Source organism: Brassica oleracea, chromosome C4 (assembly GCF_000695525.1).
Source record: "Brassica oleracea var. oleracea cultivar TO1000 chromosome C4, BOL, whole genome shotgun sequence".
NCBI lineage: Eukaryota > Viridiplantae > Streptophyta > Magnoliopsida > Brassicales > Brassicaceae > Brassica > Brassica oleracea.
This window is the reverse complement of record NC_027751.1, coordinates 2,542,744-2,560,508: the sequence shown is the minus strand read 5'-3', so window position 1 is coordinate 2,560,508 and position 17,765 is coordinate 2,542,744. Positions and strand designations below refer to the sequence as shown.

The 17,765-nt window shown below is 40.2% G+C and overlaps 4 protein-coding genes across 5 annotated transcripts; all 4 read right to left on the bottom strand.

Moving 5' to 3' along the window:
• Positions 1 to 249: 249 nt before the first annotated feature.
• On the bottom strand, positions 250 to 2,797 carry LOC106339896 (PTI1-like tyrosine-protein kinase 3). Its single transcript, XM_013778762.1, has 6 exons — positions 2,642 to 2,797; positions 2,193 to 2,382; positions 1,183 to 1,837; positions 931 to 1,063; positions 764 to 850; positions 250 to 675 (listed from the first exon to the last, which is right to left on the bottom strand). The coding sequence occupies exons 1-6, from the start codon at positions 2,672 to 2,674 to the stop codon at positions 538 to 540; spliced, it is 1,236 nt and encodes a 411-aa protein (XP_013634216.1). The 5' UTR covers positions 2,675 to 2,797; the 3' UTR covers positions 250 to 537.
• Positions 2,798 to 3,517: 720 nt separating this feature from the next.
• Positions 3,518 to 5,664, bottom strand: LOC106339635. Of its 2 annotated transcripts, none has more exons than XM_013778480.1 (8): positions 5,498 to 5,664; positions 4,928 to 5,175; positions 4,782 to 4,861; positions 4,423 to 4,700; positions 4,273 to 4,341; positions 4,071 to 4,129; positions 3,867 to 3,968; positions 3,518 to 3,780 (listed from the first exon to the last, which is right to left on the bottom strand). In XM_013778480.1, exons 2-8 carry the CDS (start codon positions 5,142 to 5,144, stop codon positions 3,677 to 3,679), a joined length of 909 nt encoding a protein of 302 aa, XP_013633934.1. In that variant the 5' UTR covers positions 5,145 to 5,175; positions 5,498 to 5,664; the 3' UTR covers positions 3,518 to 3,676. The 2 variants fall into 2 exon arrangements, with proteins under 2 accessions (XP_013633934.1, XP_013633935.1); XM_013778481.1 differs by having other exon boundaries at positions 3,677 to 3,780; positions 4,928 to 5,172; positions 5,498 to 5,634.
• Positions 5,665 to 5,851: 187 nt separating this feature from the next.
• LOC106342185 (clathrin interactor EPSIN 2-like) lies at positions 5,852 to 11,279 on the bottom strand. The gene is made up of 14 exons (XM_013781049.1): positions 11,066 to 11,279; positions 10,641 to 10,745; positions 10,480 to 10,531; positions 10,153 to 10,232; positions 9,989 to 10,067; positions 9,804 to 9,887; positions 9,575 to 9,720; positions 8,985 to 9,299; positions 8,771 to 8,812; positions 8,561 to 8,659; positions 8,244 to 8,488; positions 7,826 to 8,052; positions 6,792 to 7,737; positions 5,852 to 6,704 (listed from the first exon to the last, which is right to left on the bottom strand). Exons 2-14 carry the CDS (start codon positions 10,673 to 10,675, stop codon positions 6,226 to 6,228), a joined length of 2,829 nt encoding a protein of 942 aa, XP_013636503.1. The 5' UTR covers positions 10,676 to 10,745; positions 11,066 to 11,279; the 3' UTR covers positions 5,852 to 6,225.
• A 1,488-nt stretch (positions 11,280 to 12,767) lies between these two features.
• On the bottom strand, positions 12,768 to 17,232 carry LOC106341903 (extensin-2-like). The gene is made up of 3 exons (XM_013780651.1): positions 15,767 to 17,232; positions 13,205 to 15,411; positions 12,768 to 13,114 (listed from the first exon to the last, which is right to left on the bottom strand). Exons 1-2 carry the CDS (start codon positions 17,106 to 17,108, stop codon positions 13,241 to 13,243), a joined length of 3,513 nt encoding a protein of 1,170 aa, XP_013636105.1. The 5' UTR covers positions 17,109 to 17,232; the 3' UTR covers positions 12,768 to 13,114; positions 13,205 to 13,240.
• Between the last annotated feature and the right edge of the window lie 533 nt (positions 17,233 to 17,765).

The window sequence follows — 17,765 nt, the reverse complement described above, 5'->3', positions numbered from 1 at the left end:
GTTTCCAAAAAAAAAATATACTTCCCAATTAATTATAAGCTTTCGTCACCCGCATGACATGTCATCCTGACTAAAGCTTCATAACTTCATTGCCACTCATTCTCAAACCTTATTGGTCTGTCACAGTCACCACTAAGTGTCAGTGTAAGAAAGTACATAAATAAAAAAAATTATCTTTTTATTAATTTTCTAAACAACCAGCTCTCAATGTCTTATATTTGCTTTGACACCAATTTTTCAATTTCTAGTGACAAAATAAAACAAATGTGGACAAATATGTGTCATAATCAACTTTAACAGAATGTTTGTTAATCAAATGACAGAGGTTACTGAAACATATTTACTCTTTCGTATAGTGTCTTAGATGATTATTTTAAAAGAACATAAAAGCTATGTATAATTATGATTTTGTATAAAGTCACTGAATCAGAAGTCTTAAGTCCATCTCCATCAACTTTTCTCACTATCTCCTCCTTCACATTCCATCGGTAAACCCTGTGGCCATGAATGAATCAACTTGCATCAACCAAGAAAAACTCAAGTTTGAGCTCTTCGAGCAGCAGCAGAAGCTGTCCCTGAAGACCTCAAGAGCGGTTGAAGAGCTTTCACTACAATGCTCATGTTTGGCCTAAACTCTGATTCGTATTGCACACACAACGCTGCAACCGCCGCAAGCTGTTGTTTACCATTAAAACACCCACACATATGTTAGCTTTAAGTAGTGTTCACTGCACTTATATAAAATGAACATGTAGCTTCTAACCTTTGCAACTGCTTTAGGAGGATACTCTCCTTTGAGCTTTGGATCAACACATTGCTTCACTTTGTCTTCACTCAGCCTTGGAGTTGCCTGAATATTATATTATGATTTACTACATAGAAAGTTGCATGTAGCCAAGAGTGGATTAATTTAAGTTAAAGTTAAGTTACCCAAGTGACAAGACTTTGCTGACCACGTGGCATTGTATGATCAACCGGTTTTCTCCCGGTTAGTAGCTCCAAAAGCACAACTCCAAAACTATAAACATCACTCTTCTGTGTCAACTGTCCTGTCATTGCATATCTACAAACACCAAAAATGTATACAATCAATATCTTTTAAGTTTTTTTTTTTTTTTTTTTTGAAAAAGGGCATAATATCTTTTAAGTTCCTAAGAATCAATAAAGTTTTGAGCATTATACTCTGGTGCGTGATAACCAAATGTCCCCAAGACTCTAGTGGAATGAAGACGAGCAGCCATATCAGGAGCTTGGTTAGACAGATTGAAATCAGCAACCTTGGCTTTGAAGTCTTCGAAAAGAAGCACGTTGCTTGAACGAATGTCTCTGTGTATAACGGGAGGTTGAACTTTCTCGTGTAAGTACTCTAATCCTTTAGCTGCATCAACCGCAACTCTGACTCGTTGCATCCACTCAAGTGTTGGACCTGGTTGTGCTCCTTGTACTCCCTTTCTTCCGTGTAAGACGTCGTGTAAGGATCCCATTGTTGCAAACTCATAGGCAAGGACACGAAGGTTTCCTTCGACACAATAACCAAGAAGCTGAACAAAGTTGTCGTTCTTTAGCCTAGAAACCTTTGAGACCTGAGTCAAGAACTCGATGTTTGTCTCTGGTTCTGATGAGTTATCGAGCTTTTTCACAGCCACGGCTTTGCCATCATTGAAGTTTGCGTAGTACACTCTTCCATAGGATCCTTCTCCGATCAAAGCCTTTGATCCAAAACTCTCAGTTTTTTCTTTGAGCTCAGATAATGACATTGCAGGGACTTCAATAGTAGTAGGCTCCTTCAAGACGGAAGGAGGCTTCATAGGAGCTGGTGGTTTCTTATTGTTACGTCCTACGCAAGCAAATAATATTAATAGGAGAGGGGTTCCGTGGAAAGCAAGAAAGAACATCAAACGGAGGAAAGAATAAACAAAAGCTACTTTAACTTGTGACACAAGAAATGATTAAAGGAGGGCTAAGAATATCTAAATGAATAGGTTTCATCAATCACAAAAGTAGTTGAAGAAAAAGCTACTCAACAATATTAATAGGAGATTGAGTTCTTAGACAGCAATCAATAAGTATAATATGGACAAAAACTACTTAACTTGTGCAGCAAGAAATGATTAAAGGAGGGCTAAGAATATCTAATTGAATAGGTTTCATCAATCATACTTGTCGTTGAAGAAAGAGAGATGATGATATACCGTAGTCTTGGTAGCGTGTAGGAGGGGTTTTGGATCGGTTATGTTCAGATGAAGGGTGTTTAGATTCTTGTACATGACATGAACAACACAACCACCTACGCATCTTACCTTTCTTGCGTATGTCAAGATCGTCTACAGATCTCGGTTTATCCAACCGAACAAAGCGGCTGGTCGGTGAACGATCATTCACCTGCAAGTTACATCAACAACCACTCAGTGTGATTCTTTAAAATGTTACTATAAGGAAAAGAAAACAGCCATATATAATCAAACAACATTTGTCTCTATCAATCATCACCAATAACAAATAAAGAGACAAATTAGGTTTAGTTTATTATTTTTGATCACCGTTATGCAACAACAAAGCAACAGGCTAAACGTTAACACCATTAGATATCACGCAAGAGTAGGACAGTTTTGATGAATCAAAGATAGTTTTGCTTATTTACCTTTTGGCCACGACGATGAAAATCACGATCCATGATGCAAAAATGCAAATAGAAACGACGAGCAGTAAGCCAGAGAGGATGAATCAAAATGAGAGGCTGCAGAAGAGGAGATAGAGAAATATAGGAACCTCAAATAATTAAGGAACAAAGAAAAGAAGAAGAGAGAAACAAAAAAGATAAAAAGGAATAGAGAAAAGAGGGAAAGAAACAAAACATCTAAGAAAACGTTAAAGGGAAGCGACAGATAGAGGCACATACACATGTTCAAGAATAGAACCAACATCCCAAATATGGAGGAATATTATATTTGTAATAAAATAAATAAGAAACTTTGAAGCAAAGTCTCTCTCTCTTTATTTATTCTTCTGATTTAGGCAGAGACAGACAGGGAGGAAATGATTTTCAAGACAGAACAACAGATGGCTAAGACACCGACAAAACACGCATCAAAATGTGAGTCTGGGACGTAACAACAACATGAACACACAACACGGGTTGTGGCAAGGCAAGTACTTGGGACAGAGCGGGAAGTAAGATGATGATGATGATACTTGGTTCTGGAAGAGAGGAGTGATGGCCGGCATGGAAGGTTCTTGAACCTGTGGAGGATGGTTAGGAATCTTCTTCCAGTGGTGAGCATGTAACAGAAAGACAAGAATGACACTTAGGACATCACTTTGGTAAGTGTTGGTGTGATGGATTTATGTTTTTGGTCTAGACTTATGCAGTTTTAGGTTTCAGGATTAGAGAAGACAAATTCTTTTGGAGTTATAAGTTATGAAGTCAAAGACTCCCTCTCTGTTCTGGAATGGAATCTTCAACTGTGTTTTTGTCTCACATTACTAGTCACCAAGATCAATTTCTCTGTCTTATAAATTTCTACTAATAAACATTAGCATATCAACATAAAACAGTAGATAATGTTAGGTACATCAGGAAAGATTAAGATGCTTCAGTGGTCATCAAGAGTCGTTTACTACGTTACGAGCACACAAAAAAAAAAGAGAAAAGACAAGATGCTTTGTTGATGCAGCATCAACGTTGAAGAACACTGTCTCTTGAAGTAAACTTGTCTCCATGTAATGTGATTTTCCAGCAGTCGAGTTGGATGATGAAGACTGAAGGCTTCTTTGGTACAACTGAATCACATTGATTACAAAATACTAAGCTAAAGAGATTATGACAAATTTTCGCAAATAATGTGGTGAAAAGCTAATCAAGTTACCTCGAAGTTTATCCTCTCTAGTGATTATTCCAAATGTTTGAGATGTCTCGCGGATCATTATGCCTTGTACACCAGTGAATGATTCAATCTTGCATTCAGCAACTGTCCCAAGTAAAACAGATTGCTCTAATTAGAAGAAACAGCTTACAAACGTTATAGAGAAGTTGATTTCTGAAAGTGGGAGCTAAAAGAACATATGATTACCAAACATGAAGGCACCATGAAGATCTGCTGATAGAAGAGTTGAGGTTAACTGAGCCTTCCTGCATAAAAAAAACAAAGATAGATTGTACCTAAAGCACAATGCCTAAAACAGTATGTAGGTAATCAGAATGGTCACAAACCTACATTACACCTAACGCACAATGCCTAAAACAGTATGTAGGTAATCAGATAAGAAGCTAACCCGGTCACCTTGATGAGTTTCATCATGTAACTTTCCCACATACCATGAATTGGCTTATACAAATCAAACCTGCACTCCAAAACACAAGTAAACATATAGACATTTTAGTTCTGCTCAAAACTTCAATTTCTATGAAAGCAATAAACTCACTTTTGGAGATGTTGAGGCAAGTTCAAAGCGCCAGATTTCTTGAGACGCTTCATAGACATACGGGTTTTAGAACGTTTCGAGTTCATCAGTGATGGTTTTTTAAAACCGGAGGAGGAGGATGAAGAGGAACGTGACTGTACGAAATTATCAAGGAGGATGTAGTTGTTCTCCTCCACCTTCTTCTCGTTTTTACCTTGCAAGTACTTTTGAGCAGAGTCACCGCTTCGGAGGAGAGTATGCAAAACCTTGTCAGCTATATTTTTCTTTCCACTAGACAACTAAAAATAACAAAAACACACAAACTGAGCAACCAATATCTCAAGATCATACAGAAGAAGACAGTGGTTTGTGATCTCTACCTTAACATTGGTTGCCAGCAACTTCTCATCAACGGGATGAGAGAGTTTTGTATACGCAGCAAAACCATCATCCTGGGGATCTACAAAGCCAAACTTTCAATCAATATCACAGTCTATTATAAAAGTGAATCGATCAAAAACCAAACCTTTTGTTATAGCTTTCTTTGTAGGAGGAGTAGGAAGTGAAAGAGGTTTATGTGGTTCTTTAGAAGAGACATTGGCGTCATCAGAAGCTCTCTTCTTGTCTTTCTCATTCTTTTGCTGTTGTTGTTGCTGTTGACGAAGCTGGTCTTTTTGAAGCCGTTGGTGGATGGCATCCATTGAACGTTTTCTCGGATCATGAACAACCGTCTCTGTAGCCATTGCAAGCCAGATGAAAACACTAACCTAGCTTCTGTCAATAAACAAGAAAAGAAATTAGATTAATAATTGTCATTCCTTTTCAAAGCCTAAAGACAAGAACAGCATACGGAAAGCACAAATCTTTCTACAAAGTTCATCACTTTGAGCTTGTGATGTTATTAAGGAAGCTCAGTTTTTTTTTTTTTTTGTGTGGGTATGTAATTACTAATCTAGAAAGCTCAATTAACTATCAACATTAGAAAGAGAAGAAACTCAATGCAGAATCTGATCCAACACAAGTTCAGGTCTTAACCAAAAGACTAGCAAAACTAATGACTAACAAAAAAAAAACACGAAACTGAAACAAAACTTACTTATGGACGGAGAAAGTGAGACCGTCGATTCACGGCGAGCTACTGAGGTGAGGTTAAATCGGTCGGAAGAAAAGAGAGAGAAACGAAGACAAAGTTTTGTTTTGTTTTTTTATGATGTCGGCCGATGAACAAGAGATCTCTCTATTGAAGAAAGAAAGGAGATGATCACGTGAACCCTAATAAACTCACGTGACATGCTTTAACTCTCTTTTTGACGCGCGGACAAAACAAAAAAGAATAGCTCTATTTTTTTTACCTTACCCAAACCGGGAAATTGGTTGTGGTTTAAAAGATAAATTCGGATAAACCGAAATCTAATTGGAAAAAGAATACTGTCAATAAACATGTAATAAAAAAACAGAGAAAATATTTTATTTGTCCCGTGCATGGATTACAATATTCAATACGTGAAAAGCAAAAAAAAATGTAATAAGAATTTTATATGCAAATAACAAAAAGGGCAGACCCGAGGGAGGTTTGCCACTATCTCACCGGTACAAGTTTCACAACAAAGCCCTCTCGAATTACGTTCATACTAAAGAAAAAGGAGAAAAAGAATGATGAGTGAAGATCAAGCAAAAGAACATTGTAGAACAATCCGAGTAACCTGGAGTACTTCCGTGAAGCGGCTGGCCAATCCAACTAATATCTCATGTAAGGAAATAAGAGTGTTCCGTTCCTGATCTTACAAGTGGAGTCTAGTGCGGTTATGTTTGGCTTTTTTGGTCTTACCGGTACCCACCACCATATTGTTGTTGTTGAGGATTGTAACCGCCTTGACCCATCATCGGATTATAGTTGTTGTTGTTGCCTGGCATGTTCTGACCATGGGCCATCCCTGGGTTTTGTGGTTGCATCGGATAGCCTTGCCCATATCCTCCTCCCATGTTCATGTTCATGCCTGGTCCCATTCCCATACCCATACCCATACCCATGGGTTGTTGGTTTTGGTTCTGGTTCATACCTCCATATCCACCAACGCCCATTCCTCCGCCGCCCATTGGCATGCCAGCGCCTACCATTGGATTCGGCGGAGGTCTCATAGCAGTTGCACCCGCGCGCCCTAAACCAGTGCCTGATCCCATTGCTTTACCCATGTTGATAGTCGATGTTGCTGCTGGTGCGTTCGTCGGTTTCTCTAGCCGCTTCTCCCTCCTGTTGATTGCCTCGAAGTCAACTCCTATGTCTGCCAATGGATTTGTTTTAGCTGCACATAAAAGGAAAAGGAAGATGTTAGAAAGTTTGCGTTTGCTCAAAACTGGAGGAATTTTGTTGTGGCGGAGGTCTATCTTACGTCCAGATATGTTGAAGTTAACAAGCCCTCTGCTCAACGTGTCTGCCCAGACTGATGACTTTGGCTCAAACTTTTTCTGAGGCTGAGGAACAATCTCAATCGCTCCTGTTAAAGGTGTGAGATCTGGCTGAGATGAAGATGACGACAAGGAGTTTGTTCGCCCAGGTTGTGAATACATGTCTCCCATGAAATTGTTGTTCCCTTGCATAGTAACAGGTCCGGATTGAGTTCTTTGTGGACCATGGGAAGGCGGCATTCCATGACCTTGGTGTGCCACGAACTGACCAGCTGGTCCATTGGGATTAGAGTAAGGAGTCTGTGAGATCGATGAAGTGGCAGCAACTGGTCGCGGAAGGAAGCTTTCGCTTGTAGGGTGTGAAGTTACTGCTCCAGGATTGTAACTGGCTGAGCCAGGCTGGTGCATGAAGCCTCCACTGTGATACGGAGTGGCTCCAGTCATATTTTGTGAATGAGGAGGAACCATGTTATATGGTTGTACAGCGTGTCCAAATGGAGTTTGTCCAGGCATGTTTGGAGCTGTCGTTACAGGCTGAGGATGATATCCCTCGTACATGTTGTTTCCACTGGGAGGAAACTGAGATGTTGGTACTGAGGCACCCGACTGTTGTGGGAGTGAAGCTGGAGGACCAGATGGTGGGAGAATGCCGGCAAGAATATCAATATCACTTGTAAATTGCTCTTGAGGAAAACCTGGTGAGTTTGATGGAGATTGCACATTCTGAGCAGCAGTTTCGGGATTGGCAACAGCAGAAAATGAATCCTCAAAGCCAAAGTTATGAGCAGCAGTATTCGTATGTGAAGCCTCCGAAGTGAAGGCTGGTGGTGTTGGCTGGAAAGGAGCGCCAAAGCTTTGCTGCGGGTTTGAGTCGGTGTCCGTAGAAGTGAAGGCTTTGAAAGGAGACTCACCAAATGGGTCATCGAAGGGCTGTACAATGGGAGAAGATTTTAGTCAACAATGTTACCAAGAAAAAAGAGGCATCTCCGAGTACAACTGCTTAAGCTTGTGTCAATACCTGAGATGATGGCTGAGATGTAGAAAACGATGGAGCATTTGATTGTTCGTTGGTTTCAACAGATGCAGAATCAGCAGGTACAATGGCCAATGCATTTGATGAAAATACGTCTGCAAGGGAGTCGAGTAAGTCCATCTCGACACTGTTTGAGGTGGGAGGAGCAGCTGTAGAAGCCACTGTCGGAGGAGCTGAAACACCGTCTGCAGATGCATATGCTGGAGGGGCAGCTGGAAAAGAAAAGAAACACAGCGTTCACCCTTAGAACAAGTAGAGAGGCTAATGTACATAACAAACCAAACTAACAATATAAAATTAATCTCTATCGAGCAGAGGAGTTTGAAAGGCAAAGAAGCTAAGGAAATTCAAAAGATCTAACAAACTAGAAATTGAAGAACCGCAAACGTCGAGAACTCTGTACCTGTAAACCCACCGCGTGGATCAAATTCATCAAATGCCTCAAATTTCTGCGGAGAAGATTCAGTAACAAAACCAGCAGAGTTATTGTCTGTGTTGCTTCCAGCAGGAGGAGAAGCAGCCCCTGGGGCAGCAACTTGTGGGGGCGGAGGAGAAGCAGTAGCTTGTGGGGCAGGAGGAGAAGCAGCTTGTGGTGCAAGAGGAGAAGCAGCTCCTGGAGCAGCAACTTGTGGGGTTTCTCCACCATCCCTGGAATAAGAAGATTCATCAGAACAAATAAAACCAAGGTAGCTCTGAATCTACATGGCAGAGAACTGGCACCTTTCACTATATACAGGGCTCCGTGATTCACTGACAGCTTCTTCATAACTAGGTGGAGCACCAATATTTTGCTCTGAAAACTTTCTCTGGAGCGACCCTCTATCATATATAGAATCCCGAAGGAATGTGATATGAGTTGACATAAATACAGAGAACTTGATACAATAAGAAAAAGACTCAAACTTCAGCACAAAATACATAAGAAATTACCTCCCATCCTGAGAATTGTCATCAGCTCGAGCATTACTAGCCCTACACGATAAAGAGGAATGTCTTATGTATATATGGAACTAGACTAAAAAGATGCTGGAAACATGCTTTTTGACATCAAGGACTGCTAAGTTACTAAATTGTGTTGATTGAATCTCAAAATAGTTCCCTACGTCTAAAGGCAAGCTTAAACTTCACTTTTTTATCAACATACCGTGATGAAGAATGGCCATCATCCTCAAACGTCCGTTCCCTATCTGAACTCCTACCCCGTGATCCATGTGGGAAGTTATCAACACTTCTGCTCCTTCCCCTGTAATCATCTTCCCTATTACCATCTCTCCCATACCGGTCTTCAGAGTCTCTGGAATGACGATCTCCATCACGACTGTTTCTATCATCATCCCTATACCCATATTCTCTTTCTCTCCCATAACTACTTCGCTCGTCATCCCGGGATCCGTAATCGTATCTGTCCCCATATCCTCCTGAAGGCTTATACATCCCACCTGGCGCTGAACTGCGATACCTGTTGTAAAAATAATGTCAGGTTGATAAGTTCGGCTCATAAAACATATTTTATTGAACCCAAAGACATGTAATTTTCAATCTCTATGAACTAAAAACATTCAAAGTGAGAAATTAATAAGACTTTTAAATGCCACAAATTGATAGACTACTAGGAGACATAATAACAGTTGTAAGGCCACTAGCAACCAGAAAACAAACAAGTGCCCCGCAAGACCAACACAGAGAGGAAGCTCCAGCAATTCGAAAAAGATAAAAAAAATACAAGATACTTACTTATCTCTGTTAGCAGCAGCCTTCTCTCTGACCTCAGCGATTCTTTCTTTGTCATTAACCAACGCCACCAGGCTCTGTGATTTCTTCCTAACATTGCTTCCTTGGTCTCTACCACCGGAATCAATATACTGAAAATTGGACAGTGTCTACCAAATGGAAAATGGATGTCAGATAGTCAACTACTGAGATATAGCACAAAAAGATTTCAATGCTAAATACTGAGATATACCGAGATTTGATATGCACGCTCTCTAATCTCGTCTATAACACGTTCTGAACCATGGCCTACCATGTACTCCAAAACTGTCAAAGCCTGAAGTGGACAGAAGAGGTAAACCAACAAGGAAATCGTCTCATTCACTGCTACAACAATATAAACAGGAAACTAGGCAACAAGGCATTTATAATCTTTACCTTATAGACGTGCCGCCAGTTCTTTCCAGTGTCGCTAAGTCGTTTCCATATGACCCCCATGATCAGCTGGTATTCATGGCTGCAAGAGAAGTAACATTTCTGTTAATCCTGTGTAATATCATAACTACAGAAAAATAGAACACATGGAAGGTGGTTTTAGTTACTAGTTTCTTGAAGCTTGCGCAAGATCAGCAAGAAGTGATCCATGAGGACCCCACGGCTCATTGCTAGTAGCATCTAGAACCTGAAGAGGAGAAAAGAACGGGTGAGAAACCAACATGAAACTATATCGTACATCTCGCTTTAAATTCTATAACCACATTATCCAGATTAAGAGTGCTACCAAGATAAGCTTTTCTATTTTAAAATTTTCAACTTGCACGAAAAACTGATCAACTCAACCAATAAAAAGATAAAAAAAACAGCAGTTAAACCTCAGTTTCAGCAAAATTTCAATAAAAGCAAAATCAGAGAAGCTATATCCTTCATACCTTCTGTTCTATTCCAGGCACCTTAAGCACTTTCTTGTTGACCTCTCTCTTGCTAAAAAAAAAAGAAACAGAACATAGATTAATGAAAAGTTAATGAATAAAACCACACCAAGGATTGGCCTTGGGGATATCAATTCAATTCCAGGCATTAGTATTCTTACAGGTCTCTGACAGTTTGACCGAAGACTTTCTTCATCTCCAGGAACAAACAATAATGCGTTAAACACCCTCTACCAAAAGTCCGTTGCAAAACTTGAATTGATCAACTGTTTCCAACAATACGTAGCAAAAACATAAAACAAAAGTTCATTTCACAATGAATATACAAAATGATGAATCCAGCCGTAAGAGATAACTACGAATCAATGACCAAAAAAATGATCGATTGCTTAGATTCAAACCTAAACACTAATCAAAGGAAACGAAAAAAAAAAAACGCCACCTGGCAATCAAATGATTAGAACAACAAATTCAAAATCAGAATCGATCAGTATTGACATTCGGAAATGCACAGGATCTTCAGCAAATTCGAAAAAAAGGAAAACACAGATCTAACGAAATCGATAAACAGCTGGATCGTACGTACGTAGAGAAATGTAATCTTAGACGAGGATCGGATCGCGGATCTGCGAGGCACGGAGAAGAGGAAGACGAAGACGAAGAAGAAGAATCAACGCGTCGTGGCCCCTCTCTCTCTCTCTCTCTATTGCTTTCTGAAGGTGGAGATGGTATCTTCTCTTCCTCCTCCTTCCTGCGTTTTTTAGCTTCTTTTTTTTTTTTTAGCACTTTTGATTCTCTCTGAATTTTCGGCCAGAAGGGAGGAAAATTCAATAGATATATAAATAAATAAATTTAGAAGAAATTTTTTTAAAAAAAAGTAAATACTGATTTGGAAAAGTAAAATAATACTAGTAAGATGTTTTAAATTTTTTTCTTGTTCCACAAAGATAGATTTTCTATATTGTTAAGGTACTTTTTTATACTTTTGAGAAACATTAATTGAGAATATTTGAATTGATTAAATTTCATTGGTGGATAGTTATTGAAAAATGTATAATAAAATAAAAAGTAAACTAAATTATAAACATTTATTAAATTCTTAATAAACGTGAATATTCTAAAAAATTTTATTTTCAGGAACAGGAACAGAGGGAGTAAAAAAGACAACACGGAGAATATCAAGGGCTATAATCACATTCACAGCTGTTTCTTCTTCATTTCCGTAGTTGTTTAATTTGGGATTAACACAATTATTACTTTGGTCTGAGCACGTTTTTATAAGTGAAATTTCATGTATAAAAATAAAGTGTTTTTTCTTTCTCGAGTCTTCATTACATTTCGTTAGTCTCATACATATGTTGAAAAAAATCAAACGTTACGCTTATCTAGTTTTTTTTTTTTTTTGTAAGAAACAGTGGTGACATTTTTGTCTAAGATCAAGCTATTTCATTTAAACCATGTCCATATATTTCATTACTGTTGGTACCAAGAACAAAATTAATATAACTTCATTTAAATTTATAGATGATGATTGCCAAAGTAGGAATGGATAAGATATTTGAGATATGTTATTGGATTTAAGCTCTGAATTGAAAAATAGAATATCCTAAATTTCTTAATTTGAATAACTAGATTTTAGATATTATAATATCTAATGCGAATTTATATATGCTTATATATATTAAATATCACAAAAAAATTATAAATTTTATTATTTTAGTTAATTTCCTCATTTTCGTTATTTCCAACTATTTTGAGAAAGTTTGGACTGGATCCAAATTTTGATATTGTAAAAATTATAGGATATTTGATTAGTGTGTAAATATAATCGTGTTCCAACGCCAAAAAATGACGGTGACGAAAAAAAACACGACCGCAAATACGTTTAGTCAATGGGCCTCAAATAAGCTATTGCTATCCCAAAGCCCAAATTACAGTCACTAATATTTGATATCAACTCATTTCAAAATTTTGTATTAGTTTTATTGAAATGAACTTTTGAAATTTTCGTCAGACTTAAATTGTCAATCCGGTGTTTGTTGCTCAATTGTCAATATAGACAAAAACAGGTAGAAATTAGTTGAACGAAAGTGATTCTCTTACTAACTATATAACAAAATTAATTAATAAGCCAATAAAATTGTAAAGATGTTACTTCCACTTTCCAGCGTTTGAAGCAATGATAACTTTCTGCCCAGCTCAGAAGAATGTCTTTTAACTTTTGTCTTCCGAACTATGTTTCAAAAATAGAAAAATATCATTAAATCAAGCAAGCTTAAGAAAGAAGAAACTGAACATTTTTTATTTGCTAACCACTCTCTCATTACATTAATGAAAATCATATATGTATAGAAAATGTATGCACAACAAATAAATTACAAAACCCGACTTAACAACAAAAACGGAACAAATAAGTGTATGATACGATCTAAAGGGGTCTTGGAAACAATTTGACTTGATGAAGACACGAAGATGATGCACAAGTGGAAGATGAGCGAAATTGAAGAAGAGGAAGTGATGTGGATTATTGTTAGAGATGTCTTGTTCCTGGTTTCCATGCAACGATCCTTATTTGGTTCACTTCTTCTCATCTTTGACTTTGACCCTTCCTTTATTTGATTTTGTAATAGAAAACCTGTGAAGAAGAAACAGAGATTTTAGAACAAAGTAGTTATATTGAAATGGATATGGAGCATACTTAGAATATTGGAGCCTTGGGACTTACTTGAATAATGGGGAAATTTGGTCGAAATTGACGAGCCTAGTAATGGGTAGGAGGCGGGGGAGAAGCGTAGATGTAGACGGGAGGTGGGGGAGATTTTACTGGTGGTGGTGGAGAGTTGTAGTAATATGGTGGTGGTGGAGATTTCACAGGAGGAGGTGGTGAATGGTAGTAATATGGTGGAGGAGGAGATTTCACTGGAGGGGGAGGTGAATGGTAGTAATATGGTGGTGGTGGAGATTTCACCGGTGGAGGAGGTGAATGGTAGTAATATGGTGGAGGAGGAGATTTGACTGGAGGGGGAGGTGAATGGTAGTAATATGGTGGTGGTGGAGATTTCACCGGTGGAGGAGGTGAATGGTAGTAATATGGTGGAGGAGGAGATTTGACTGGAGGGGGAGGTGAATGGTAGTAATATGGTGGTGGTGGAGATTTCACCGGTGGAGGAGGTGAATGGTAGTAATATGGTGGAGGAGGAGATTTGACTGGAGGGGGAGGTGAATGGTAGTAATATGGTGGTGGTGGAGATTTCACCGGAGGAGGAGGTGAGTGGTAATAATATGGTGGTGGTGGAGATTTCACCGGAGGAGGTGGTGAGTGGTAATAATATGGAGGTGGAGGAGATTTGACGGGTGGGGGTGGTGAGTGGTAATAATATGGTGGTGGTGGGGATTTCACCGGAGGAGGAGGTGAGTGGTAGTAATAAGGAGGTGGAGGCGACTTCACTGGAGGAGGTGGAGAGTGGTAATAGTACGGTGGCGGAGGAGATTTTACTGGTGGAGGAGGTGAGTGATAGTAGTATGGTGGAGGAGGAGATTTCACCGGAGGAGGTGGTGAATGGTAATAGTACGGTGGTGGTGGAGATTTCACCGGAGGAGGTGGGGAGTGGTAATAGTATGGTGGTGGTGGAGATTTCACTGGTGGAGGTGGTGAGTGATAGTAGTACGGTGGAGGAGGAGATTTGACTGGAGGAGGTGGTGAGTGGTAATAGTATGGTGGTGGTGGGGATTTCACTGGAGGAGGTGGTGAGTGGTAATAGTATGGTGGTGGTGGGGATTTCACTGGAGGAGGTGGTGAGTGGTAATAGTATGGTGGTGGTGGGGACTTCACAGGTGGTGGTGGAGAGTGGTAATAGTATGGTGGTGGTGGGGATTTTACCGGAGGAGGTGGTGAGTGGTAATAGTATGGTGGTGGAGGTGATTTCACCGGAGGGGGTGGGGAGTGATAGTAATAAGGTGGCGGGGGAGACTTCACCGGAGGAGGTGGAGAGTGATAGTAATATGGTGGTGGAGGAGACTTCACTGGAGGAGGTGGCGAATGGTAATAATATGGTGGTGGAGGAGACTTCACCGGAGGAGGTGGTGAATGATAGTAGTATGGTGGTGGTGGAGATTTAACCGGTGGTGGTGGTGAGTGGTAGTAATAAGGAGGTGGAGGGGATTTTACTGGTGGTGGTGGAGAATGGTAGTAGTATGGTGTCGGAGTGTGAGTTTGAGGTGGTGGTGGTGGTGACTTGTAGACGTAGGTCGGAGTGGGTGGTGGTGGAGACTTGTAGACATAAGTCGGAGTTGGGGGCGGTGGAGACTTGTAGACATAAGTTGGTGTAGGTGGAGGAGGCGACTTGTAGACGTAAGTTGGAGTTGGCGGCGGTGGTGATTTGTATACGTACGTTGGAGTTGGTGGTGGAGGAGACTTGTATACGTATGTTGGGGTAGGAGGAGGAGGCGATTTGTAGACATATGTTGGGGTTGGAGGAGGCGGCGACTTGTAGACGTAAGTCGGAGTTGGTGGTGGTGGAGATTTGTAGACATAGGTTGGAGCCGGTGGTGGTGGTGACTTGTAGTAGTAAACCGGAGATGGTGGTGGTGGCGATTTGTAGTAGTAAGGAGGATGGTAAGGAGCTGGTTTGTGGCATTCTCCGTAAGGTTTCTTAGGTGCATAAGCAAAGGACTTGGCATAGAGCACAACCTCGTACTTTGTCTTTGATTTCACATGAAGCTTTGCACCTTTGTTACCCATATGGTAGCTTGTAGGAATGTTACACGGTGAGCCTTTAGGCGGCGCGTGAAGCTTGGCCGTGCAAACTTCGCCACCGTATTTACGGTAGTTGTATCCCTTAACGGTGATTGCATATTTACCGTTGATTTTGGTCTTTCCGTATGCCTTGACTATCTTGTCACCGGCCTTACAAGTCACTTCTACAACAGCACCTATATGACAAAAAAAATCAAATTATTTAAATTTAAAATATCAGTTTATGTCCTTTTAGTTGGGTATCTACTAAATTGATTTTGCTTGTTCGATCTCATTGGATTGTATAAGTCAATAACAGATTCTTGTCTTTTTCTTGACTTTATCGTTTGCGTTTCTCCACTAATAAATAATATAGACTACATGCAATTTAAGTATGCAACTACCACTTTACAATACATATATGCTAGTTTTTTTAATCCTTTAAGCCTGTAATTCATCCTATAATCATCAAGATAACAATTCTGTCTGAATAATTAATAAACCTGTTAAGATTAAGACATTAATTATTGAACACGTGGAAAACTTAAGTACCTTTGAGATGCTTCTTATCGTGGGACTTTTTGGGGTAAGTCCAGTCATAACATCTGTAACAATACACTTTACCTACAACTTTGAAGACAAGTGGATGTGGGTGTGGGTGTGGGTGTGGGTGTGGGTGAGGGTGAGGGTACGACACAGGAGGTGGTGGTGATGAGTAGTAGTATGGTGGCGAGTACGACTTTGGTGGTGGTGGAGGAGATGAGTAGTGGTATGGTGGAGGGTAAGATTTTGGTGGTGGTGGGGATGAGTAATAGTAAGGTGGAGGTGGTGATTTCACTGGAGGAGGAGGAGAGTGATAATAATATGGTGGAGGTGGTGATTTTACCGGAGGAGGAGGAGAATGGTAATAATATGGTGGAGGTGGTGACTTTACCGGTGGTGGTGGAGAGTGGTAATAATATGGTGGTGGTGGGGATTTGACCGGTGGTGGTGGAGAGTGATAGTAGTATGGTGGTGGTGGAGATTTAACCGGAGGAGGAGGAGAGTGGTAGTAATACGGTGGTGGTGGAGATTTCACCGGAGGAGGGGGAGAGTGGTAGTAGTATGGTGGTGGAGGAGACTTGACCGGAGGAGGTGGAGAGTGATAGTAGTACGGTGGTGGAGGAGACTTGACCGGAGGAGGTGGAGAGTGATAGTAGTACGGTGGTGGTGGAGACTTGACCGGAGGAGGTGGAGAGTGGTAGTAGTATGGTGGAGGTGGAGACTTCACCGGAGGAGGTGGAGAGTGGTAGTAGTATGGAGGTGGTGGAGATTTAACCGGTGGTGGTGGAGAATGGTAGTAATATGGTGGTGGTGGAGATTTAACCGGTGGTGGTGGAGAATGGTAGTAATATGGTGGTGGTGGAGATTTAACCGGTGGTGGTGGAGAATGATAATAGTAAGGAGGAGGAGGCGATTTCACCGGTGGTGGTGGTGAGTGATAGTAGTACGGTGGTGGTGGAGACTTAATCGGAGGTGGAGGAGAGTGATATACATAAGGAGGGGGAGGAGATTTCACGGGTGGTGGTGGAGAGTGGTAATAATAAGGTGGTGGAGGAGACTTCACTGGAGGAGGAGGAGAGTGGTATACATAAGGAGGGGGAGGGGATTTCACCGGCGGCGGCGGTGAATGATAGTAATACGGTGGTGAAGGAGACTTAACCGGAGGGGGAGGAGATTTGTATTCATAAGGAGGTGGAGGAGATTTAACCGGAGGCGGTGGAGATTTATATTCATAGGGTGGTGGAGGAGAACTATAATAGTAAGGTTCGGTAGCTATTGCCGAGCCAACGAGTAATGCCAACATGGCAACTACCCATTGACCTCTGGCCTGACTCCATGCCGGAGTCGCCATTGTTTCACCGGATAAATTTCACTGGATGCTAAGGCTTTGTTCTCCAAATTATTAATGAAAGAAAATGTTGGAGAACTGTTTAACGTTTGAAGAATATGAAGAAGAAGAAGTGATTGATTGTGTTTCTGCATGGAGAAGATTGTTTTATAGTGAAAAAGTAGTCATTAGGTGGGCTTTGTTCACGAGGCGATTCAATATCTTACGTCTCTTTTCTCCCTATAGTTTTCTTATTTTAATTTCGCTATTAGCTGGCAATTATTGGTTTTGTTAGATGTATAATTTTTTTTCAAATGATCAGGAAATTTCCACTGTCTTTATAACTAATCTCCAACCTCTCGATTGAAATAAGCCAAACTAATTCTAATAGATAATAGTAAATATTGGTAAGACATTGTTTAAATAAATGCTACTATTGGATGCGTGTTAAGCTATGTTAATCACAATGACATCTACACCAATATTCGATAATATATTTCATTTTCTATGGACATTTTGGACAATGTTAAAATTAAGTAAATTTTACAGAATGAAAAGAAAACTATAAAGTACGTAAAATATGATTACACGACAAACAGATTGAACTTGTTGGTCCGCGGAATTTATGGGAAGAGGACCACAAGTTTTCTGATCATGAGCATATTACAGTGCTAGAGCGTT